The sequence below is a fragment of the Aptenodytes patagonicus genome, chromosome Z (genome assembly GCF_965638725.1).
Source record: "Aptenodytes patagonicus chromosome Z, bAptPat1.pri.cur, whole genome shotgun sequence".
NCBI classification, from domain to species: Eukaryota; Metazoa; Chordata; class Aves; order Sphenisciformes; family Spheniscidae; genus Aptenodytes; species Aptenodytes patagonicus.
In genome coordinates this window covers 29,635,432-29,661,527 of record NC_134982.1, presented here as the reverse complement: position 1 = coordinate 29,661,527, position 26,096 = coordinate 29,635,432, and the positions used below count along the sequence as shown (strand labels likewise).

At 35.0% G+C, this 26,096-nt stretch overlaps 1 protein-coding gene across 2 annotated transcripts in view; it reads left to right on the top strand.

Moving 5' to 3' along the window:
* TNPO1 (transportin 1) overlaps positions 1–18,893 on the top strand; it is an 86,250-nt gene extending 67,357 nt beyond the window's left edge. The window contains exons 16-26 of one of the 2 annotated variants that reach the window (XM_076363113.1): positions 592–678; positions 1,458–1,565; positions 1,769–1,927; positions 2,021–2,108; positions 3,181–3,279; positions 3,488–3,583; positions 6,437–6,512; positions 7,310–7,409; positions 8,847–8,921; positions 11,754–11,896; positions 13,475–18,893. In XM_076363113.1, the coding sequence (XP_076219228.1) occupies positions 592–678; positions 1,458–1,565; positions 1,769–1,927; positions 2,021–2,108; positions 3,181–3,279; positions 3,488–3,583; positions 6,437–6,512; positions 7,310–7,409; positions 8,847–8,921; positions 11,754–11,861 (996 nt within the window). In that variant the 3' untranslated portion in view covers positions 11,862–11,896; positions 13,475–18,893. Of the gene's footprint in view, positions 1–591; positions 679–1,457; positions 1,566–1,768; positions 1,928–2,020; positions 2,109–3,180; positions 3,280–3,487; positions 3,584–6,436; positions 6,513–7,309; positions 7,410–8,846; positions 8,922–11,753; positions 11,897–13,474 lie in introns of those variants that run through there. The other variant, XM_076363114.1, reaches the window with a different exon arrangement.
* The last annotated feature ends 7,203 nt before the right edge of the window (positions 18,894–26,096 follow it).

Here is a 26,096-nt window from a genome sequence, read left to right as displayed (position 1 = left end):
CCTTCTGGGAGCAACAGTGCTATAGGGATGCCTTGCTCAATGTCCTTGTGACTGTGGCTGTCCAGTGGCAGGGAGGATGCAACAGCTGTATACAGAATGGGTAAGTGCGTCCTTCTGGAGGGATAGGAAACTACTTTCTTCCTGGATGGTTAGTTGCTTGAGTTTCAGGAACTTGGGGGGATAGGGTTGTAGCATCAGGGCAATGGGAAATGGAGAAAAGCAGGTGGCAGATGCACAGCCAGATTGCATTGCTAGTAAAATCATTTTCCGTAGGCCCTGAGGCAATCATATAGAATTGTTACAACCCAGGCAGCTATTAAAAGGTGCTAGACTGAAAACAAACCTGGAGGAAAAGATTCACTCTGCAAAGGTACTTATGTGCTTCAGCAGAAAATCTTAAGACACGGATTTTAAATTCTAATATTAAACTACTTCTACGTATTGCAACAATTATTGAATTATGGTATGTCAGGGATTTTTTGCTGGAAAAGTAGAATATATATCGATTCTTAATACATCCATTTTCTAGCTTGGAAATAAAATACTATGCAGTGAAGTGTTTCAGCAGCTGATGCATTTTCATCCTAACAGGAATATATTCAGATGCTAATGCCACCATTAATCCAGAAGTGGAACATGTTGAAGGATGAAGATAAAGATCTCTTCCCTTTATTAGAGGTAGATGTTAAAATTTGAATATTTTTATCAACTTCTTTTAGGAATTACACTTTCTACTAAAGATGCTCCTACTAGGAAGTATGACTATAAAAGCTGACAGCGTTAGGTGTTTCCCATTATGGAGAAAATATTCTGACTATAGTAAGAAAACTTTGTGACTAAGGAAATGTCATTAGATTTAGCAGAAATCTTTTAGATTTTTCTTCTGCCATTCTGGAGTGTTTTCTTTGATGGGATTCTTTTAGGAAAAAAAATGTAATGTTCCATCCCCCTTTTATTCTTGTCTTCTCTCTCCTTGCTCTCCCTTCATCCCTCCTTTAAACCTATTGTCAGACAAGCTGACGGTATGAACCAGACCGTGTAGTCTATTCTCTGTACTTTCCCAGTGTGAAGCAGGAAAGCACCTCTGGAAAAATTAGTTTCATAACTCTTAGGTAATGTTAGGGCTTGTACATGGTCAAGATACTGAAGCTTAGTGTAAGTGCTGGCTGAATTATCGTAACTGGTTTCGTATGCGCTTTCTTGGCTACCTCTAAGAAGGTGCTGCTGCTGAGAAATTTTCTCAACTGGTATACGTAGGAGAGAGTAACAACTTGCTGATAGTTGCCTTGGCTCAGCTAATCGGTACTGCTGTTCTAGGTTGTGTTTACTTAATCAGTTACATGTGGGTATACTTAAAATGCTAATATCTTTTAATTTACCTCTCCCAAGTAAAAGGCACTTCAGGGATGTGAGGAAAGGTAGTGACTGTTTTCTCTCTTTTCTTTTTTTAATTCCAGTGCCTGTCGTCAGTTGCTACTGCCTTGCAATCTGGCTTTCTTCCATACTGTGAACCTGTGTACCAGCGTTGTGTAAATCTGGTGCAGAAGACCCTTGCACAAGCCATGGTATTTTTCTATTGCTATTCCAATGTTTTCAGAATATCTCCTTAAACCAATATATTAACTACGTAAAGTTATGGGTTGGCAGGGAGCTTTGCAGTATAACCATTGAATATCTAAATAAAGCTGCAGTTCTGAAACTTTTTTTTTATGCATACCCCTGAGAAAATCTAATACTCATTTTGAAAATGTGTCCTTATTTGTTGCAGTTGCATAATGCTCAGCCAGACCAATATGAGGCTCCAGATAAAGATTTCATGATTGTGGCTCTTGATTTACTCAGTGGTTTAGCTGAAGGACTTGGAGGCAACATTGAACAGCTGGTGGCTCGCAGCAATATCCTGACACTAATGTACCAGTGCATGCAGGTGAGATGAGTAACCTGTTTGATCCAAGGATTTTCTTTCTTAAGACAATCAGAAACACTTCTAGAATTGTCATTTTTTTCTTCCTTTCTTTAGGATAAAATGCCTGAGGTACGGCAGAGTTCTTTTGCATTGTTAGGTGATCTGACAAAGGCGTGTTTTCAGCATGTTAAGCCTTGCATCGGTAGGTTTCTTTTACATATTAAACAATTAACTTGATTTACAAACTGATAAGAGGCTGGTTTAGCCATTGTTAAGCTCCCTATTCTGTGGGTTGCGTTTTCATGGTGTTGTAAGTTTTCATTTTCCTTTATCAGCAAGGGTCTGTAGTCTTTTCTCCTTCGAATTGTGTGTTTGAAAGACATGTTCTTGTTTTTGTCGACAGTGCAAAAGTTCATTTTGTTCTTGATTTTTATAATGTAACAAGCTACCTGTTATGCTGGAAAACAGCAAAACAGGTGTACTTTGACTTCAATTAGAATAGTTGCTTGCTTTGATAAATTCTTGAATTTATAGCTTTTTTTGTTCTACTAGAATCCATCGTTACATAAAATTATACATATATAAAAATTAGAAAACTTGGCTAGAGAGTAGGTTTTGGTTTGGTTTTTTGCTTTATTTTTAGTTTTAGTAGGGAAGTAGCATCAGTTACACACTTCCATGATATTTGCTGTCTCTTCCCACAGATACTTTTGAGATACACTTAACTTGCCAAATGAATGCTTGGATAGGCTTGGAATTTAAAATTTATTTGGCAGATGTTATAATCTATCTTTGTGACTAATGTTTTCTTAAAATTTAATCAAGGACATGATTGTCTTCACTGTTTTTTCAAGCACAGCTGAATACATAGCTATCCAGGTGATTTGAGGGTTATTCGACTATGTTATAAAACTAGAAGTACTTGTAGCTGTGTTTTTTTCTTCTTCCCTCTTCCCCTCTCTCCCCCCGCCCCAGCAAGGGAAGGGGAGAAAAAAAGTTTCTAGAGTTACATAAAGATAAAGCCTATTAGAAACATTTTAAAATCATAATTTGAAAAGATTTGCATTGATATGTTTCGGTTCTAAAATCCAGGTTAATCTGATATATACCAGAAATAGAGCTCTTGTTCATTCATGTGTAACACTTTCCAAGCATTTAAATAGGCTTACACGATTTATTTAAAAAACTTGTTCTTTTTTTCCCCCATGATCTTACAGTAGTGGGACAGGATGGTTGTATTGTGTGATGAGATTTTAAAATGTTGTTCTTTCTAGCTGATTTCATGCCCATTTTGGGAACCAACCTAAACCCCGAATTCATTTCTGTCTGTAACAATGCCACCTGGGCAATTGGAGAAATCTCCATCCAGATGGGTAAGATTTATTTTTTTCTTCGAATCTTTGCACATTTAGCATGGTTTGTCTGGGTTTGGGGGGTTCTTTTAGTGATAGTTTCATGTTAAAATTTAAATTAAATTTGAGATTCTTGTCCTTGGTAGTAAGTTCAATGTACCGGATCTATTTAGATGATGTATATTAATGGTCATTTTCTTCTGAACCTTTTTTTTTTTGGCTGTTTCAGGTATAGAGATGCAGCCTTATATTCCAATGGTGTTGCACCAGCTTGTAGAAATAATTAACAGACCCAACACACCAAAGACGTTGTTAGAGAACACAGGTACCCAAAAAATGAACCATACATGGTGAAGGGAATTAGAGATTTTTTTATAATGATTTAAAAAATTGCATAGGGGAACCACGCCAGAACTGATTTTATTGCTATGTATTTGGCTTTTATAAGCAAAAGCAACTCTGTTTTGCAGAAGCTCTTACAAGTCTCAGTCTTGCAGCAAACCATCTATCATATATCTAGATTCTTAAAGTTATTGCTTTCTCACTTTTATAACATTTATTATATGTATTTATCATCTGTTTAATTAAGTATTCTTCCAGTTTTATTTATTGAATGACAAATGTATGCAGTAACACTTAAAGACTTAGCTCACACTGATTTTAATATATGCATGTCCTTACACGTGTACTGTATATATGTGTCTAGTGTTTGAAACAAATGTAATTTGCATATATAAAACAAATAATGAACTCTCTGAATTTACAAAAAATGCACTCTTTTTTTAAGATAAACTTGTAATATCATGCACAAAAATCTAGATCTGTGATGGCAGTTTTACCACAACATAACTGAAATTATGTGTAACTTCTATTACCTGGTCACTTAATAACAAATTTCTGAAAAGAATTCTAATAATGGCATGCATGTTTTATGTTCTGGCCCACAGCTTTGCTTTCCAAATTGGGAGCAATCCCCAAATGCCTTGCTGAATCAGAATTTCTGAGGCTTGTTTCTTTTGCATTTATAGAGGGCACGTTCTGGTATGAAGAGCACCTTCCATACTTCAGCAAAACTTTATTAATAATTTTACAGGTTTCTGGTTTACTATTTTACTAATTGAGATTTTTTTTTTTCCTGTTTGAAAACTAACTGTCTTGTAAGAAAATGACAGTTTAGTCATTATACCTGACATGATTGAAAATTATGCAAATTCAGTGCTACAGTTACATTTTTTGGGCTAAGCAAGAGATAAATTGGAGAGAGATTTTCAATGCGTATTTTTCCTCCGGTAGTCTCTAAACTTAAAAGCTGCACTTTCTCTGCTCCCCTCCCCCCATTTAGTATGGAAGGTGAACTTGAAGGAAAAATTATCTAGTTGTCTGGCATATTACAGGTACTACTTTTTGAAAGATAATTTTGGAGCAAATACCTACTTGTTGTGAAATATACCATGGAATAGTATAGAAATATAAATTTTCTTTCCCCCTGCCCCTCCCCTGACCCCCTTCCTCTGCACTGATGGATGTGTAATACCTGTAACTGAGAGGCATCCAGTACTTAAATGTTTGCTTCCATCATTGTTAGAGAATTTCTGGAAGCATTCAAACACTGACTTTTTTTTTTTTTATTCTCTTAATAGTTACTTTAAATGTGGATGCATAACTGCAAATAAATGTTGAGTGTGGTGTACTTATTATAAGTTTGTTGTGGGATATTGTGCTGCATGCCACTAGTATGTGCAAGAACATTACTGTTTTCTGCTTTAGCTTGCTATGTAATGAGCTATGAAAACACTTCTCCTATGGAAACATGAGACCACCTTAAGTAAAAGTAATTGCATAGAAAATAATCAGTACACGCCAAAAAGTTGGCCTTTGACAGAGGTTACTATTCCTTGTACAGACTGTAGCTGTGAGAACTTACAGATAAAACTTAAAAGTGTATTTTCATTTTAAAGTAGCACTTCAAATGCAGTTTTTATGTTAGATTTGCCAAAAATTTTAGACACTGCATATTGAAATTGAGTAACGTCAGGGCAAAACAGTACATTACCAGTGAGCTGCAGCTTTCATGGAATGAGTACGTTTCAAACTGCTAGTATATCCTACACCAAACTTTTATTGGAGAAAGCATCATCTGCTTTATTGCATGTTTCATGAAACTGTTCACAAATGCCTGTTAATTAGAGTGTTGCATAGTATGTCCCTTGAACATAGGTTTCCTTTCTCTGCTTCATATAAATCTGCTGGATTTTAGTATTATTCATGTATTTTGCTTCAAGTAATCCTGATACATTATTCCCCACCCTCTCCTTTTTCTAAAGATTAATCTTTTGTGAGTTGAGCAAACACCATTAAAACACATTTGCACGATGATATTTTCTTCAGTCTGTCCCTTGGAACAAAGAACCGAAATACCTAATCATCTGATTAAGCAATTTTGCTTTTCATGTGTCCTTATGCCTTGGTATCAGAAGTCGGATTCTTACATGACTTCTATGAGGAAGCCTTTTGTGAACAGGAGAAACATTGGGATTAAAGAATTAATCTGCAGCCACTTTAAATTAAATTGTCTATGAGATTATGAAGAAAACAAATATTTGGTGCTCTTTGAGAAGTGTTTCATCTATTTAGCATTTTTAGATAGGCCACAATATTTTCCATGTAAAAGTATTTATAAATGTATTTTTACTGACAGACTAGATCTATTGAAATCTTGAATTCTAAATATTGAAAAAAAAATGTTTAGAATACTTGATACTAAAACTGAAAATGGTTAATTCCTTTTTATCAAGAGTATCCATAATAGTACATTTGAATAAAAACTTCTAAATATATGGTAGGTAAATTTACTGTAAGACATTACTCTGAAGAGGGCAGAATGACTGCTTATATCAGAAAGCCTTTGGATTTTAAATTGTGTTTTTGGTGTTCTCTCATTTACTTCTTTAATTTTTCTTTTACCCTGGAGAGTATACCATATATGTTGCTGCCTCTTATTTAGGGGGTGGTAATAAACAGCACTGGTGAAATCTTATGTTTATTATCATACACAGATTCTGTTGGTTTCTGTTTCTGAGTTATTTGTTGTTTTTTCTTTATTTTTTCTCCTCCCCCCTCATTTGCTCATGTCTTGGTTGGCGTTTGGTGGTGTATAACCGTGATTGCGTTACCTTAGCAATAACAATTGGTCGTCTTGGTTACGTTTGTCCTCAAGAGGTGGCCCCCATGCTACAGCAGTTTATAAGACCCTGGTGTGTATTATTCAATCTTTTTTTTTTAATTCATTTTTCTTCACTCTCTTTCTTTCTTTCTTCTCTCTATCTCACTTTTAGATATATTTTCAGTTGGTTACAAAATCTCAATCCTTAATCATTGCCAACCATGTGACTAATCTTGTCCTATCAGGTTTGTGAGTTTTTAGTAGCACCGTCATGTATTCTTTATGTTGTGGCTAACAACTAATTTATGCATGGGATAAGATTGTCACATGCTTGCTGTGTTAAAGCTTGATTATGAAAGAGCATTTTAAAATCCACCAGAATGATAATACAATGCATGCAAATACTGTAAAATTTAAACCGTGCATTACTTTACTTAAAATTCAGTCTGAGGCTTGAATTGCTGTAAGGAATATATGTTTATAGATTTGTTATGTATAAAATAGCTTGCTTGCTGCTGTAAAAGTTAAATAACTGTTCTGTAAGTGGTATCTGACATAATTCATACTGTGATAGTATTATATGTTCCGTTTCGAATTATGATAGTTTCTACAAATATTTCAGATCCATGTTTCTTTTGTATTTAATGGAATACAGGTCACACTTTCTAACTCTGTATAGTGCAACAGGAGAACAATATTCTGGAGATGATGCCTAATGGGAATATGCTAGTAAAGACTGTGTGCAACAAGTGTTTTTCTAAGTGTTCAAAATAGTGTTTCAGATCATCTTATCAGTGTGACCTATTCCATCAAATACTGTCATCTAGTTCTGACTTGATTGAAGAAAAAGTAATAGACTTAGCTAAGTTTTGCTCTCCAACTTGCTAGGTGCACCTCTCTGCGAAACATAAGAGACAATGAGGAAAAGGATTCAGCGTTCCGCGGGATATGTACCATGATCTCGGTCAACCCCAGTGGAGTAGTCCAAGTAAGATACATGAATAGATCTTAACTTCTTTTCTTTACTCATGTAAAATTTAGTGAAAGCTGTATATGGAGTATGAAAAAGTTCAGCTTGATGTGATTTGCTGCAGTACATGATGTAGCTTTATTTTGAGGTCAAGGAGGCCAAAATGTTTATATTGCGAATTATACATCTCACGATGCTTCAGTAATTACCACCTAGCAAAGGAAAGGAGAAGAGTATTGTTAAATTCAGTTTTTGTCTTTTACTTACAAAGAATATGTAAACAATGAACTTTGATTAAAATAACTGTATTTTGATACTTCTGTCAGGTTGTGTTCAGGTTCTGTAGGAAAATTTATGGCAAAAGTTGACATACTTAAACCTATTTTCCACATGTAACCTAGGCTTTTAAAACAAGAAACAGAACAAAAACAGTAATCACCCCTTCAGTCTTAAAACTTGGGTAAGGAAGATTCTGTTTCAACTTTGGATATATTGCTTAAATAGTCAATGTGACAAGGAATATGCATCCCTCTAAAATAAATGGTACATCTGAAGCATAGAATATGACTTGCTCTTTAGTCTCCACACCTCCAAAGTAAAGCTGTACCAATGTAATATTTTCTAAGAGGAAAATGAAGGTGATTTTCCCTTTCCTCTGCCTGCAATTCTTCTTCCTGAAACACAAGAATTGAGCCTTTACCTTGTTTTGAAATTTTCAGTTTGTTTCACTTATGCCTTATTCTGTACTTAGCATTTCCCTCTTCTGCTGTCCATTTGTTCTTTCACATAGCTTAAGGATAATTAGGGACTGTTTTCATTATCCCATTTCTCCTTGTCTGTAGTTGTTATCCTCAGTTCCTACCAAAAAACATGTGCGTTATCAACAAAATTAAGACTGGTCTTTTAATGGTGTAGTAGGAGGTAATGCAGATGAACTAAGTATAGGGATTTTGGGGTGGCTTTAGTTTTGAACCTGTATGATAAACATTCTGTGTGTCCCAGAAAAAACTTCTGGCTCTGCTTAAAGAAATACAACAGCTTTTTTCCCCAACTGGAAATGTGTGAGAGAGAGAGTGTTGTGACTGTGGTCTTGAGTTTGTTGCTTGTTATTAAGGTGATTGGTTCTTGAACTTGGTATGTGTACTGAAATAACTAACGTTAGACAATTGTGGTATGGGAGGGGAGAGTTGTTGGGTTTTTTAACTGTGGTTTTATTTAATCAAAAACCTGATTAAACAAAGCTATTCCTACACTTAGCTATTTCTATTTCTGAACACATAGGCGTACAATAACTTACTGTTACTGTCTGAATTAACTGGAAAATAAATACATAAAAACAAAAGCAGTTGTGAATTAGGATCAAAGACTCTGCATAGTTCATAGAGTGAACATCAAGCATTGTTTTCAGACCTATAAATTGAGGTTTCTAACCTATGTGATTGTTCAATCTTGTAGGACTTTATTTTTTTTTGTGATGCTGTTGCATCGTGGATTAGCCCAAAAGATGATCTCCGAGACATGTTCTGTAAGGTAATGTTTCTAATATAACAGTATATCCTAACGGTGGTTGTTTTGGATCCTCTGTTTTTTTCTTGCTTTCTATTTCCACTGTTAGCACTTACTGTATTTGTGGTCATGGAGGCTTCTTTGCAAGGTCATAAATGTTCAGGCAAAACAACATAAAAATCCTGCCTTTTTTTTTTAATCTGTATTTTTTTTTATATGCATTTGGGTTATTCCAAACATTTTAACAGTATTGAAAAGTTCACTTGAGATCTTATTTGGAAGGGATAATCATCCTCAGAGAGCTTTTCATAATGTCCAGCCTACTATGTTTTGCCTGCATTTTGAAGAACAGGGTTTTTTATACCATATTTAAGATTTTTTTTTTCTAGAAAATGAGATTTGTATGGTTCAGTACTTTTTTGCCACAAAGATGCCAACTTTATTTGGAGAAATATCTAGAAAATCGCAAATGAAAAATATTCCACGGTATCCTGTTCTGTTTCTCTTACTCCTGCTGAAAATAAGTTTTCAGGATTGCTTAATTCTCCTCAGAATCCCTCTTGGATGAGCAAGTTTCAAGAAACTAATGTACGGTTACACCCAAGAATACATCCCTAGACAAAGTGTCAATAGAATTTAAGTGAAAGGACTGTTTGCCTTGTGTAAAATAAGCAAAAAAACCTCACCCAGAATGTGATATATTGTGTTTTGGAACTAGTGTCTTAGATTAAAAAAAAAAAAAAAAAGAAAATAAACTTATTTCAGTTTCATGAACAGATGCTGTTACTGTTCAGTAGTGTGGCTCCCCTCGTAAGTTGTAAAGTGAAATCTCTGGTTTTAGGAAGAATGTATGTCAAAAGTTCATGATAATCCTCTTAAAAATGGAGCATATTCCTCAGTACTTACTAGGATCATGGGTCAGTACTGGCACTTTTTCTTCAGATAATGCCATGTGTGAGCATTGGAACAGAAGCTAGAACTTTTGTATCCCATCTTTAAGAGCAAAGACAGAAATCTCACTGTCCTAGTTAGCCTCTCGGATAACTAGTCTCCTTCGAAGGAACGTTAAGTCCAGGAAATGCACAGCTGTGAGCATTCTAGCATCAGCAGAAGAGAACAGCAAATACAAGCTTAAAAGAAAGTCCAGAATGCTGTCTGTGATGATTGTCCAAAGTAGTCTCTGTGTGTGTTTCTGCACTGGTCCTTCAGCATTGAATACTTGCTTCAGTAAGTTAGGCGGCTCTTTTTCAGATTCTTTCCAAGTTATCCATATGGGACCTAATGCATTCAGACTAGACACAATGGTTCTTGGTCACTTGGCATAAGGACACCCTTGCTTTTTAAAGTGTATTCTTTTATGCTTTTTGCCATGCAAGAAAGGAGACAAAGCTTTCTTCAAGTGATGACATGCACATTTTTTTAGATTACTCCCTCATGAATACATGATTGCTGTAGTCCAGTTAGATGTTTTTCTAACAATAATTACGCCTTTCAGGAACAATGGAAGAAAACTGGATTGTCCAGTATTTCCTTTTTGGTTTCGTTTGGTTTTTTTAGCACTTGAGCTGAGAGAGAGAATACCACTTCCAAGAGCATGGGTAGATGAGGTGCCAGTGTTGAAATCTGATGCATACCCTAAGAATTCTATCACTTTTTATAAAAGCAAGGTATCTGAAGACTGTAGCTGAAGCTCACTTGCTAAAAGTCTACTGGAAGATGATTTTAAAAGTGTTCCTTTTGTCATACCTGAACATTCTTAGATTTTCAGTAATTTCTTGGCAGCTGGCTAATTAGACTCTTTGGGTTAGGAAAGAGAGGTGGGCCTGCTTGTGGAAGCTCTCTTTTAGGGAGAAAAGCAGTTAAGTTAACTGGTGACACTGTAATGTTATTATTGCTACATGCTGTTTAAGAACAGCTCTGCTTGAGAATGTTGTGTTGAGGCTAAACTTGGTACCATGAGCTTTAACTTTAACATTGCCTTTTCTGTGAGGATGTGTTCATGATAGACTGTTCCACAATTCAGTATCCTTGAATTTAAAAAAGAAAAACAAAACTTCACTCTCTTGGCATTATTTTCTATGATGAGGAGCCATTTCATCTGCGTTTGTTCTTTCTAATGTTTGCCTTTTAACCTGCTGTTTTCAGAGCTAACATACTAAGACCTTTTTGATAGTATCATTTAATTTTCGTAGTTTTCAGTTAATTTATTACGTTGGAAGGTCCAGACTGAAACCTTTTTCTTTTTTTTCCTCTTTCACTGGCTTTTCTCTGCCACTGACTATGGATTGCTGTTCTTTGAAAATACAAAAGATTTTAACAGCTTCCTTTTTAGTGAAAGTTGTCTTACAGGTTCCATGAAAGAAACAGAGCTCTCACAGGATGCTTTTGTATTTGTGCTAGAAATTAACAGGCATTCATTCAGCCAAATGCTGGCTGCAGTTTTGGCTCAGCTTTCTTCCCGCAACATATTACACATTTAAAAAAGAAATGTGATTACAGTAATCTTAACGTATATAAACTGTGTCAATTGATAAAATGTTTAGCATTCTGAAATGGCCTAACTTGAGGTTGTAAGTCACCTTGCTCATTAAAAATACATATAGATATGTATACACACACAAATTTGTGTGGGTAGCTATATTCTATGTCACCCTTAAAAGAAAAAACATTTCAGTTAAGCAAGACATTACTAGACTCCCTTTGTTTCTTAGTAGCATTTCAATACTAAATTGGAGAATTCAAATGGACAGATGTACAATCCAGCAGTTTGTGGCTTACCGTGTATGTTGCTAGTAAATAATGATCATGTTATCTACTATTTAGTGATTATCTTGACTTCCCCCCTCTCATTTGTAGATTCTTCATGGATTTAAAAATCAAGTTGGGGATGAGAATTGGAGGCGTTTCTCTGACCAGTTTCCTCTTCCCTTAAAAGAGCGCCTTGCAGCTTACTATGGAGTTTAACCTCATGCACTGTAGCTGCAGTCCCATAATTAGAGGTAAGCACACAAATCTTCTTTGCTGAACGGAGCTGTATAGCAGACTTTCTCCCTGTTTGTATTATATGAAACATAATTAATTCATCAGACTAGAATTTTTCAGATACGCTGGATGAGATATCTTTCCTTCCTATAAGAAGGGAAAAAAAGGGATGATAGTATACCTAAATGATGGTAGCTGTAGCAAAAGCAATTGTCTGACTCCGTTATTTTATTTTTACAGAGAGAGAGAGAGAGAAAGAAAGAAAGAAAAAGTGAGTGTATGATACGCACGGTAGTGTATCAAGATAAGGTTGGAAGTGTAGGTATAACAAAGTGCCAGTTCAGGTTTAATAAGCAAAGTGATGAATGTGATCCTCAAGCCATCACACTAAAGACACCAGCTCCCTTATGTCCTATGAATTAGTAGATGGCAGATGTGGTCTAAGCAGGAATACTCCTCCAGGATAGAAAAGCAAGTTTGTTAACACACTTTAGCCATGAGAAGTCAAATATACTCCTAACCACATACTAGATGATCTTTGCACTGAATAAAGTATGTTATGCTAATCTGTAACTCTACTGTAACTGTAGAGCTTGATGTTTTGGGGAGGCTGATGCGTTTATTACTGCCGTGTTCCATTTTGTGCACTGATTCAGAATTATTGTAGTTCTGTGTGGAGAATGATTCAACTTCAGCAAAGAACAATGATAGTGCATTCTAGAATAGTTATATTATTATACGGCCTTGCTTTGTATGCTGTCTCTGCACACTATAAAACAAATTTCCCATGTGTAAACTGGTGTGATACTGTGAAGAATTATACTACCCAAAAAAGAGGGTGAATTAAGCTTATTCCTTCAGTCTTTATAAAAATTTGATACTTGCTGTAGAATTTTTTGTACTGAAATTGTGGAAGTGAATCATGCAATTCTGTTTTATTGTTGAATGGACAACTATTTAAAAATCAGCCTAAAATTTTTTCAAAGTCAGTGACATAAGAAATCCTGTTTGAATTACATGTTTGATCTGAACAATGGATTAAAAATAAACCAATGTCAAACATTTACATATTTATCAATGAGGGCATTTTAGTTGTGACATAAGGGTGTTTTCTACTCCTAATGAAGAGAAATTCAAAGGATAAAATTTGCCATTATTCTCAGTTTGAACTGAGGAGACACTATGGCTATCTTGTTTAATCCACCTGAAAGTGAAGTTGTTAGGTCAGTAGCAGATATGTTTAATATTCTTTCTCAATGTCATAACTACCTCATATTTTTGTGCTAAAAATGGAAAAGCTTTTTAGAATATATAGGACTGCTTTTATCTTAAATCTAAGCTTAGCCACAATAGTGTAACTGTCAGTGTAGCTTTAAAGCATACATTGTTGTTCCGTGAATAATAATTTACCTGATATAAATTGACTCTTTTCTTAAGCAGACTTAAGAGGGAAAATCTAGGCATAAATTGGGGTTTAAGTTAAAGGTTGGCACCTACTGCTTAAAAAAGGCAAAAAAGCTCTTTGTTTATGCACAGATCTGTCAGTTAAGGTTCAAGGAAAGATTTAACTATACCTTTATCTTTTCCTTTTACAGGTCCTTCAGTCTGGGAGACTATGAGGGAGCCTCTGCACCCAGGGAAAATGTTACCCTTTACTGGGGGGAAGGGTAAACCAGTAGGGAATACAGTACAATCCCAACCCTACTGGGAGGGGCGGGAGGGAGGTGTTGCCGTCACTGTATTAAGTCGATGTTGGGAAATGTTTTAACATCTGGAGCCTTTGTGGGTGGAAATCTGTCTCCTATTACAACTCTGCACTGGATGTGAAGAAGAAAAAAAAAAAAAAAAAACAAAAAGAATCTAGTCACAAAACAGCACATTCTGGAATATTGTGGGGAATTGTACCAAAATAAGAACCATATAATTGAACCATAGGGATACGTAAAGAAGAAAACTATTTTGCGCACAATAAAGGAAACCTAAGAATGGGGGTCACAAACAGTAAAAGGCTTTCTTTTTTCTTTTATGTTTTTTTAAGTAAGGGTTTTCTACATTATTTCATCCTGCTTGATGGGATTCCTAGGTATTTGCATGTTAATGAAGAACTACACAAATGAAGTTAGTACAGTTAAAATGCAGCTTGTGTCTGTATTAGGAGCAGGCGCTTGCAGTGTACAATGTAGAAACCCCATCGTAAATTAATAAAGGTTAACTTGGATAAAATGAAGCAACCTGCAAGCTGCCAAATGAGTCACTCCTTTCATTTTTGGGGTAAGGGGAGGGACATTTCAAAGGAAAGATTGACATCTTAATTTTTACATTAAAAAAAGAATTAAAGTAGTGGATATGATCTGATTATTGTACTTCATTAGATTTAATTTCTAGAGTAAGGCATTATTCTTAACGTGCAGTTTAAGGTTCAGGCATGCGTTCTGGCTCATAGTGATCAGAAGTAATTTAAATTAGTGGGAAAGTAGCATGCTTGCATCACATAGAGTGAAATTGGTATACATTTACCTATGTTGCGCCAGTTTTGTGTTGCAGTTTACCAATTCAATATAGCCCTGCATTTAAAATTCCTTTTTTAAGATTCTGTGGATTTTATTTTTATTAAGAATATAGATATAAAGTACTGTAGTTAACAATTAGGCCTTGAAATACCTTTTTAGGATCTGTTAAGAATAAGATTGATATTGTATTGTGTGTAACCTGCACAATGTGGAAAGCTGATATAGCTGTGCAAAATATTTGCCTCTGTGCTGTCAGTGTGATGTGCTTTCTGCATGGTTATATACTAGTGATTTTATCAGAATCTCTAAAAATGAGTTACATGGTAAGACCCGTTAAAGGCTGCATAAATGTTAGTTGGCACATAAAGACAATTGTAGAAGTTGATGACGATTGCTATATTTGTGTTTATTCCCACTCAACATATTACCCTCTATGCTTTCTTTTTGTTCAAAGCATGATCTTAAAGAGATGTTTAAGTTAATGGATGTAATGCAGGGTATCTACACTGTATCGGCGCATGTTGGTGGCCCTTTGTGATGTAGTTAAATGCACAAGGGTGCAAGTTTAAAGCTACGGAGTGAAAGTTGGTTTGGATCCTCTTCATTTCATTTGTTTAGCTTTTCTGTTGTGTTTTTTTTCTCTACTTACATGTATTCCTGTGAATAAATCCTTGTTAAGTTAACCCTTTACTTTTCCTTCCATGTGTATTTTCTTATGTACTGTGAATGTGAAATCCTAACTGGTACACTTGATCTTGTGTCCATCTGAAAGTGGCAAGTCTTTAATAATTTAGATTGCCTAAAGAGTATCCCATGATGATAAAGGAAAATGGAGAGATTTTTAACTCTGCTGGTCAGAGGTGAAGCCACACCTTTCCATTTTTCAAGTGCTGCATAATTAATCTGCAAAACAAAATTAAGCCATAACAGCCTTTTTATAGATTTAGTTTCTCACCTTTGCATTGGAGAATGGATACTGGATAACAGTTTTAGGGTTTTTTTGTTTGGTGGTTGGGTTTTTTTTTAAGAACTTGCTCTTCTTTGCATGGTTCTGTTCTTTGACTGTTGAATGATTTAGCCATTGCACTGAAGTTCGAGCTGTGTGAGTGTGAACTTATAAATGCTGTTTAAAGAGTTTTGATTTTTTTTTTTTTTTTTTTAATGCATGATAGCATGCATGTTTTACATGCCTCCCCCCTTTTTTTTTTTTTGGCTTTGCAAATTTTAATGGATTATGCCTGAAGAATAGTTTGGACATGTACTGTATGAAGTGCATTCAGTAATGCTAGTACATAGTATTCATTCAATTTGGTCAAAATTGCATGTGATAACTTGCTTTCAAATTACACTGTTTTGGTAGCAAATACAAAATTCCTTCTTAACTAATAACTCTGAAGTAAATTAGTAATAGTCACTAAAAACACTTTAAATTCTGGGAGGGAAAAAACCCCCAAACCTTTAAAATTTAGCAAGGTGGGATATTATTTTAGACCCAAACTTGCTTTAATTTTGAGTGTGTTTGAACATTAGGGAAGAGTTTCAGAGAAATGACATTAAAAAATTTGTAGAATAGAAAACCTACCCAAATAATACTGTAGCATAACAGCTAGAATCTGAGTTTAACTAAACTTCTTAAATTTCAGAAAGCCCCTTTAACCAAATAAAACCACTCCACCTCACCTCAGATTAGCTTCAGATGCCACTTTTGTACATTCATATTTTAAGAGGTATTTGTACAGATGTGAACTGATCTGGTATAACAGCAAGGAAGATAATTAAAAGAAGGCAGAAATAAACAGTACTGACAAAATAGTCTTTTGTATCAGTAAGTTCTCTCATGGTATACTTTAAAGCAAATAAACCGTATTCCTAATGCATAATATAGCGCAGAGATTTGCAGAAGCCATTTAGGGTATAATGTGAGGTAAGAAAAGTTCTGATTCAGCATTAACAGTTATAATTCAATTATTGCATCATGGGATATATAAAAAGCATCTTAATTCTTGTGGTGTAGTCGTGACAGTTCTTGAATGTTGACTGAATGTTTATACTGGTAGAATTGTGAGTTTGTCTGTTACATTCCAGTGTTTCTGCCTCTTGGCATGCTAAAAGCACGGCTTACTTCATTTGCTCCTTACACACTGAGTAAAGTGCTGTTAGTGTGCTAAACTACAGAAATAGCCGCTGCTAAGTAATGGTGTAGATTTTCTACTTGAATATTTTTGTTGTAGGAACCTCAGGAGGTCAGTGTTTACTGTTTTTATATATGCCTTTTTCCTGGTTTGAGTTTCCCTTTTTGAAGGATTCTGAGAGTGAACAAAAGCTGCTGATCAACCTAAGTTGGTAACAGAAAGTGTATTTAAAATCCTTATAAATGAATCTTTTTGGCAGTTCTAAATTGCTGTTAAATTAGTTTTAAGTGAAGTTCAATACTAAATTTTTCTCATTACACATTCAGGAAACAGCCCTTTTCATTTAGGGAAAAAGATTAGAATAGTTCATTATTTTAACCAGTGCAAGCAAAAATAATCAATTTTGTAAATTTTTTCCAAAGCTTGATTATTTTCTAAATCAGTGAATATGTATATATTTAAATTGTAATAAGCTAATTCTTATGCTTTAGTTTATTGCTCCTTAAAGCTTGTACTCGAAAGATCACTTTTAGAAGAATGGGTTTAAAATTTATAATAATTATAATTTTTAAAAGTTATGAAGTAGCATAAATTTTGTAACTAACAATATTGATACACACTGTGATTTATTTTTTTTGTTAGGACTTTTATGTTAGCATCAATCTTAATTACTTAAACTGCATATATTGTATAATAGTAAAATGTATATTTTAAAACTTCAAGTGGCTTTCCTCAAGCGAAACTCATCGCTACTTAGAAATATTCAGATACTAGCTTTATCTCAGGTGAATACTCTTGTACCCTTTTTGTTCAGAACACATGCTAATAAAAATGTGTCTTAATTATATCAGTTTATGTATTTCATTTAGGCAGCTCCTCTGTCTTAAACTTATTCTAAATTAACCTACCGTGGGACAATAATGATTTTTGCTTCACCTATTTTATTCATATTGAATGTATTAACAGATAAGGTGCAAAAACATTCTTCCCTTGAGGAGAATGCATCCATATTCAAACAACTGAAATATTTCTTGAAGAATGCTTTAAATGCAACATCATATTGGAAATGGTTTGTTTCAGATTTTGTCAAGGAAAGAAGTTGCAACTTAACACTAATTGCTTCAATACTGTCTCTTTCATGAGGATGATAGACGCATAAAGCTTTCTATAGGGTCTAAAGAGTAACTTTTTATCTTAGATAAAGGTTAAGCTCTACAGTGAAATGACTGCTGTAAATGGCAAAACATCCTGCAGTTATCTCAGATAGACGCTGATGTAGTTTGCATACATATTTGTTATATATTACATAAGTATTTCCAGTAACCTCACCTTGAATAAATAAAGCTTGATCCGTAGCTGTGTATTTCACTCACCTATGCATTCTTCAGAATGACTTGCATACATCAGTCTTCTAGGTATTCTTCTCCAACAGAAACTGGTTTTTGTCTGCCACTGATGCTTGCTCTTTGCACTTAATGGTTGGAGCAAGCCAGTTTTAGGTTATTATTTTAAATGGGAAACTGAGGCGAGTACTCTTGTTGCTTGCCTTATAGAGTATGTTCTGCTAAAATAATAAGGATACTTTACTCACTTGAATGTACTTACATAAGGGAAGTTTAAAATGGCTCTGTAAGATGAATGCCTGTGTGGTGTTAGAGTATACTTTAAGTAAGCCAAATCCACGTCTCGAAAAATTCAGCGCTTATAGTATCATTTTTCTATCAGCTGGTTCTATTGTGCTACTTTCACCTTAGGTATCTATTTCCTTACTTTGGGTGAGCAACAAAATTGAGAAGGCCTGGGTGTTTTTTGCGAGGACAGCAATTAGAGAAAAAGATTGGTTCGTTTTGCTGTTGAAATCTCCAGTGTAATACTGTCTTTTTTTCATGGGAAGAGATAGGTAGTTATGTTGTACATTATCTGACTTACTAATACTAGACACTTGTAAATTTTAAATTGGATGCAGTATACAAAATAGTTTAAAATGAAAGATGACTGGATCTTTCTGCTGACAACTTAGGTTGTATGAGTTTTGCTTGAAAGCTTTAAATCTGATGTTTCTGTATCTGCCACAATGTTGGAATGTTTCCTTCAAACATATCCTCCTGCAACCTCTCAAACTGTACTAAATTGAGTGATATTTCTTGAAGTCTGCCTATGTGCTAACAGAACTTCATTTTAAATAGAATATGGTTTTAATTTTTGATAAGCTGCTGAATTTTAAAGAGTTTTTGGGGCCACCAAATATTTTGGATCATGCAGAGAATATATATTGTACTGTAGTAATTTTGTATTTACATTTGTATGATGTGACATAATAGATGTGAATGTTAATCACTGCTTGACTATGTTAATAAAGTTGTTTAAATATAGATGTTGCATTCCAATTTTTAATGAAAGATGAAAATTTCATGTTCAATTTATGTTTTGTCTGACTCAGTAGTGCACTCTTCTGGTTCACACATGTAAGTTCTGGAGTCTCTTGAATAAGGATTTTCATTTTATCTGAAAGAAAATGATCTTTGGATAAGTTAAGGTCAGTTCAGTTTAGATGCTTCATGCTGCTTGAGGGCAGATCAATGTAGAAATAGGAGGTTTACATGAACTGAAATTCATGCCTATTGGGTGATACCGGTAGCTTCTTTACTACTGAGAACTGGTACATGGATTGTATTTTTGTTTGAAACAGCTGATGCTTGCTAAGTCTGACCAAATGGGAAGGGCGGGGGGTGGGGTGGAGGGGGAATCGTTCTCATTGCTTGTGCTATCAATAATGTGAATAATAAAGGCGTAAAATAAAAATAAATGAAAATTGTTCAAGACCTTCAACCAAAGCTTGCAGTGGTCTTAGTCTAATTTTATCTAGCTTTTATGGGACCATGATAATACAAACTATTTAAAGATCTGTCCTTCCATTTATATAACTTCCTGATACAGGAGTCTCTAAAATGAAAGTATGAAACTAACAGTAGTAGGTAACAGTAGTAGCTCTCTGAACAAAATCCACCCATGTTGATTTGAACATCTTATGTTCGCTTCCAATATTTAACAGTTGGTCAATAGCATGTATAGAATTTAGACAATTACACATGTCTAGCACAGATAGCTTCTATAGTGTAATGATTCAATAAATAATAATTCAATAATATATAAATATATATGGATATATGTAATTTTTATTATATAAATTATATAATTCAATAATAATTCCATAAAATGCATTGTCATGATATAACTACTGACTATAATAAAAATTGTAGTAGAAATTAATTGCTGCATACTCGGCTGAAAGACTGCTTAACGAAGGACTTAGTTTTCTGCCTCTGGGAAGAGGAGGCGGCCATGGAATAGCTGTTAACAGCGGTGTAGGTGTGTAGAGACCAAGTTGATGAGCAGAGAGATCAGTTCCTGTTGGCTGAGCGCACCAGTGGCTGTGTGGGAGGGGATGGGGGGGAAGTTTTCTTTCTGTTTTCTTTCAAATAGCCCTCCCTACTCCCCTTACGTTGTGGGGTACCTATGATGGTACGTCCTGCTGTCAGTCAGATGTTTTGTTCAAGTCTCCTCCTATCAACTTACAGCCTGATCTTAAGCTGTGGCCTCTAATTTTGAGTCTGAGGTTAATTACTCTACCTGTATATACAAAAAAGATGAGTAGAGTAAGTACTAGCATCTTGAGTAAGTGAAATGAATGTTATGACTAAGTTTGTACTAAGGATTGTGCTTTCAGCGTAGGTCATGCTATTTCTTTTAAAAAAAAATTACTTTTACATCTAATTTAAAGGTGTACTTGAATGACAAAGCATTTCAGTAGGAATATTGTGTGTGTAAAATTATTTATGTATGTTAAGTGCTCACAGAGTAGATATTGGTAGCTTTTGTTATCCCAGAATGACTCACAATGAAACATACTGCTTATATAAAGTATTAATATGTAAAATGCATTTCCTTCAGTGGCATTTACCCTTGTTTTGCATAAAATGAGCAGTATATACCATCGAAACCTCCCAAAAGACACCCAAATGTTAATCTGAATAATGGCAGACTTAAAATGAGGTTGTTTCCAATAATCAGTCCACTTTTTAAGGAAAACAGATGTAATTATGCTGCACATGTATTAATGCACATATGTGTAAGTGATGGCATATAAGGAATTATTTTTGAATCGTAGAGTTTTTCAGGGGGTTTTTGTGACAATTCTTTTTTGCCAGACTTCATTTGAATCATAAAAGTGAAAATTGAGGTAATTACTTTGTAGCTTCAGGTATAAATCATTTTTGTCGAATCTTAATTTATATTTAAAATACGGAAATTGTCAAGGAATGGCCTTACATGTAGGACACATTTAATTTGCAGTTTTCTCAAGCTTTACATTCATGGTGACTGGTTGAGGGGATTCAGTGGCTTGCAGGTATAGAAACTTGAAGGGTTTGAAAACTCAAACATAGTGAATGAGACTATAAAAAAAAAATGAAAAAGAGGGATTTGCTTTAAAAATAACAACCACCAAAAAAAATGCAAACTGTTTTACAACTAAATTCTGAGGTGGTATTTTTCTTCCCAGAACAGCATCTTGACACAAGGCATCTTTCAGTGTCTTCTTTTAACTTAATCATTATCTCAAAAGGAAATTTTGAGTCATCTTACACGGTGGGGGGTTTTTCTCCTTAACACATTGATGGTCATTGTCTTGCACATATATTTTTCATTCTGAAATGTACATGCTCAAATAAACATTTTGGAACCATGTCCAAAATAACCCCAGGCATGTAAATATGTGCACCTTTTCCTTCCAGCTTTGGAAATACTTTGGAAGAACAGATGAACTACATGACAAAGTAAGAATTCAAGTATTCATTTTTTTAAAATTCTTTACATACCTTAGCATAAGGGAGAAAAATAGTTGTGTCACTTTCTCCAGTACTCTGCCACAGGAAGATGTAGCTAATTTTAGTTTTGCTTATCCCCATCCTCCTTACTGAAGGCCTTACACACCAAAACTGTTGTCATCTTTGGGCCAAAACCAGATGGAAGCTAGCTGGAACCTTGGACAATAGCTCTCGTTTGTTACAAGCATTCACTCATCTGTGTAACTGTTTTTCAGTCCATAAAATGGCAGTGTTTAACAGGGGTTTGTTGGGCAAATAATTGCCCAATGTAACAAGTCAGAGTTTAGTTTGTCTAATTAAGAACCATAAGCATCTTGGCGACTTTTATTTCTTTTAAAAAAACCCCAAACCTCAGTATCTTAATTTCAAATTTGGCAGAAATAACAGGATGTTACTCGATGTGTGTGGAGACAGGAGGCCCTCTAAATCATTACTAATACAAGTCTGCACATCTTCGTACGCACTTAGGCCTTAAGAGTTTTATCAAAGTGATAAGGACACTATGAAGTTCACGTCTTTCTTCCAGCTGCTCAAGCTGGTGGCTGCCATTAGTAAGCGCTATTATGTAGATCTATGGATCCTGCAAAGAATCAAAGGTAAGAATTATTTTCACACAGCATGACTTCTGCCCAAATGCAAACCATTCACTGCCCATCCTGTTCATACTGCCATTCTGATTTTTAACGCACAATCCTAATTAAGTACCTGTTAACCAAATCATTTTACCTCTTTCACAGTATCTCAAATAGCTGCTTCTTATCTAGACAGCTAAAAAATCTGTCCAGACTAATATCTTTTTCATTATTTCATTTTCTGTCTTTCATAAACTCATTCCCAGGCCTTTGCATTTCCTCTTTGTTAGTACGGTAATAATTGTAAGCTGTATTTGGTTTAATTAAGAACACAAGCACCATTTATTCCGCTATGCTGTACTAAGAATACTTTCCTGAGACACCACGTAATCTTACTAGCTTAGCTTCAGACCCTTCTACCACCAGTTACCTTTTCTGTTTCTGTCATAACCAGAGTGGAGAAGATCTTTGTGATCTAGATACCACATCTTGCTCGTGTGGTAAGCACTATGGAGCACTTTGGCACTAAGTGAAGTTATACAATCAGAACTTGCTTTTCTAAACACTTCAGCTTTGTTTGCTTTTCATTGAATTCACATGTTTTAAGTACTTCAGTCTTTTTTCATTTAGGTTATTTTTACTAGTTGACTGCAAATAAGAAGCTGCTTCAAGTTCATTGATTGACATATTTGCAGGTAAGTGCCTAAAACAGGTATGCAATGTCAAACATATTGATAGATCAACAGTATAAATTCAGCTAACCATTGAATGTATTCATGACAATATTAGAGCGTAATAATTTATCATGTGATTTCCCCATCTTACATAGAATACAGATGAAAAAACTCAGTATGGCGTTTCTGTAGTAATGCACCTCCTGAATATATTAGAAATCTCCCAGATATTTCCATGCAGGGCTGAAGCGTGACTAGAAAAAGTAAAAATGGAATCTACAACCATTAAACTATTCCAGTTTGTTGTTACTGATGTTCACTAACGCTTTCTAATCCTTCCATTTGATTGAAGGTTGATTTGATGAAACACGCTTTTGGCAACAACAGAGCAGAAGAGTAATAAAGGTGGAGTATTGGCACCAAGTGACTCACTGTGAAACAATGCTGTTGGGTTCATAATTTAAGTAATTGAAGTAATGAATGGGATGTGATCAAGCTTGGTGACTAGATCAATAGAAATGTGCATTTAAGTATATAGTGAGTCAGATGAGGCAGCCTAGTGGAATAAATCATTCCAGGGATGTTGAAAACAGTGTCGTTAAAACTTGCTGTGCCTCTTCAACAGAACACAGAAATCATTACTAGCTTTGAAAGAACTTCGATGAGGTGTTGCACAAAGTTGAAAAAAATTCAGTTCATCTCTTACTGTAATAAATGTGGCTGTCTATAACTCTGTGGACAAGTATTTTTGTTTATCTTAAACTCAAAAAAGACGTTAGAAACATCCATCCTACCCAGAACGCTAATGTAGGCCATAATCTCACCAGTGGCCTCTCATCGGACCACAATTTGAGTTTGTGCATGTATTTCAGAAAAGGGCCTAGCCTGTCCTAAGATTGTGTTGGAGAATTCCTGATACTCTTTGAATAAATTATTTCAAGTTAGCTGTATTTGCTGCTAACTTTATAATCTCTTTCTCCTAGCCAGATTTTTTTTCCTAAGCTTTTCTAGCTTTAACTTCTGTCTGTCGGATTCCATTACGCTTTTTGTACAAAAAGGCTGCAATAAATTTCTAGTCAGGAAGGTAATGTGTAGGTCATAAGCAAGTGAATTATTAAACTTCTGGGTAACGTCTGCAGGTATTCAGGAACAATTGCTTGGTTAGAACACACTCCTGGTGTTTTTTAAATCCTATGAGGTAACCTGACAGTACTTACCAAAGTTAAATGACTCTTAAAAGGGACTTGCCTAACAATTCACGCTGCCTTCCTTTTCCCCATCTTTTGTTCTCTACCACAGTGGTAAACAACTCCTATTTTTTTATATCTCCTTCTGGTGCTCATAATCTTTCAGAACATACCTCAATTGGCAGTATAAATGCCTGCTTACCTATCGAGATCCTTTGTGTAGTTCTTTTAACAAGGACAGTAAAGAAAGCACATGCATTTTTCAAGGCACATCCTCAGTCTGGTATATGAAATACATATCTGGTATATAAAATGGCTCCACCTCCATTTGCTTCTTCAGGTTCTCTAAAAATAAAGCGCAGTGTTAGATTATGTATTTTACCTGAATCAGTTTCTTACTCATTTTTAATTTATAAAGAGCTTTAAATATCAGCTGGCTCTTTGGCAGTTCATTATGACATTAAGTAATGTAATAATCTGAATTATTTTTGGCAATTATTTGGACTCTTTATTCTTTTTTTTATCTTAAAATTCAGTTGTAGGTTCATGTATCAAGGGTTTTACTAATAATTGAATGCAGTTATTTTACCTAGAGTTCATAATCCATTTTCAAATGGCTTAGACATAAGGCAAATTAACTTAGTATAGGTAAAAATACAATATACAATCTTCATTTTTCAATCATATTAATGTCTGTAGTCTAGATGCACTGTATCTTTAGTATCACATTTGACAAGTTCTTTCAAGTTACAACTTAGTTATACAATGCCACATCTCAGATGATCTACACCCTCTGAAAGAACTGATTGTTGAAAATAAGTTAGTATTAACATTTATAAAACCAGAAGCTGGAAATATGGGAGGATGGGTAAACTGAGATGCAGAGAGCAAACTGCGGAATCAGGGACGCTTTTCTGAGAGGGGAACTCTGAGCTAAATACCTCCTTTCACATGTATGCAACCCACATTAATGCCAAATGGCATCATTTTTCAAACATCAGGATTATATTCACGAAAAACAACTGTTAAATAGTATAGCCAAGAAGTCTCTGTAGTTCTTCATACCATTCCTGTGAGGTTTGTTGTGGTTCTTTAATCTTACACTCATGTAGATGGCAAAAATGGGAGAGTAATTGGTTTTTTTAACTCTCTACTAAAAAATTAGTAATCCAGAAAACTACTTGGATCTTCCACGAAAGCTGCTGAAAATATGCAATGGGAATGTCTGTTTTATTATACAGGACTCACTGTGTAGTTATGGCTATCAAAATATCGTTCCTTTCTGTCCACCCCCGTAACACCAGGAGAACAAAAGAACAGTTGTACTGGGACAAACAAAGAGTCTACCTAACCCAGTATTCTGCCCTTGGCAACCAGTATCTAGGGAAGAGGATAAGATTAAAGTACTATATATGATACTATTGCAAAGTATTCTCACAGGCTTCACTAACTTGCAGACCGCAGACTTCCAGAACAAGTGATATTGTCTTTGTATCTACTAATCCATTATGGATTTCTCTATCTAGAGAAACCTAGAAAGTTTGTCCAGTTTCCCATTCCTTCTAGCTTGACTGAATTCTATGCTTGTGCTTTCATCAAGACATATTTTTCATTTTTAACTCATCTCCTCTATTCTTACTCATCATTTTATGATAGTTTATGGAGTTCAAGAGAAAGTTCACTCCTAAGAAATTAATTTTATTGTGGAGAATTCCAGTGTGTCTTAAGAATGTAACTATTGATCTTGATCATCATCCCTATCAAAGAGGTTTTCTATATAACTGTACCTATGCTGCAGGATGCCTTAAAGTTCAGGTCTAAGATTTTGCATTTCGCTCGAATTTTTGTGGAAAGGCATTGTTGAAAACCTCAGGATGGGTTTGATATTTGTGTGATGGTAGATTGCTGCAGCACTGCAGCAGTTGCTTCACATCTTGATGTAGCAGTAGATAAGAGATTACTATATAGCTTTGAAAATGTGGAAGATGGGAACTTTTCTATGAAATGTAGAAGTGAACCCGACTCTCCTTCCATCATAGCATAGTACCTGTCCCTGTGAAAGCTACTTTTCTATCTTCTATGGAATAAAAAACCTTCAGCTCTGATCATGCAGCTTTTATCTCACTGTTTGCCCTGGTGTACATCCTTACAGATAGCAACGCACACTGCAAAAAGTGCTATGTTCATCTCTGTCTTCAGATCATAATGCAGACTGCTTACTTATATCAAGTAAACAGATGCATAAAAGTTTTTCTT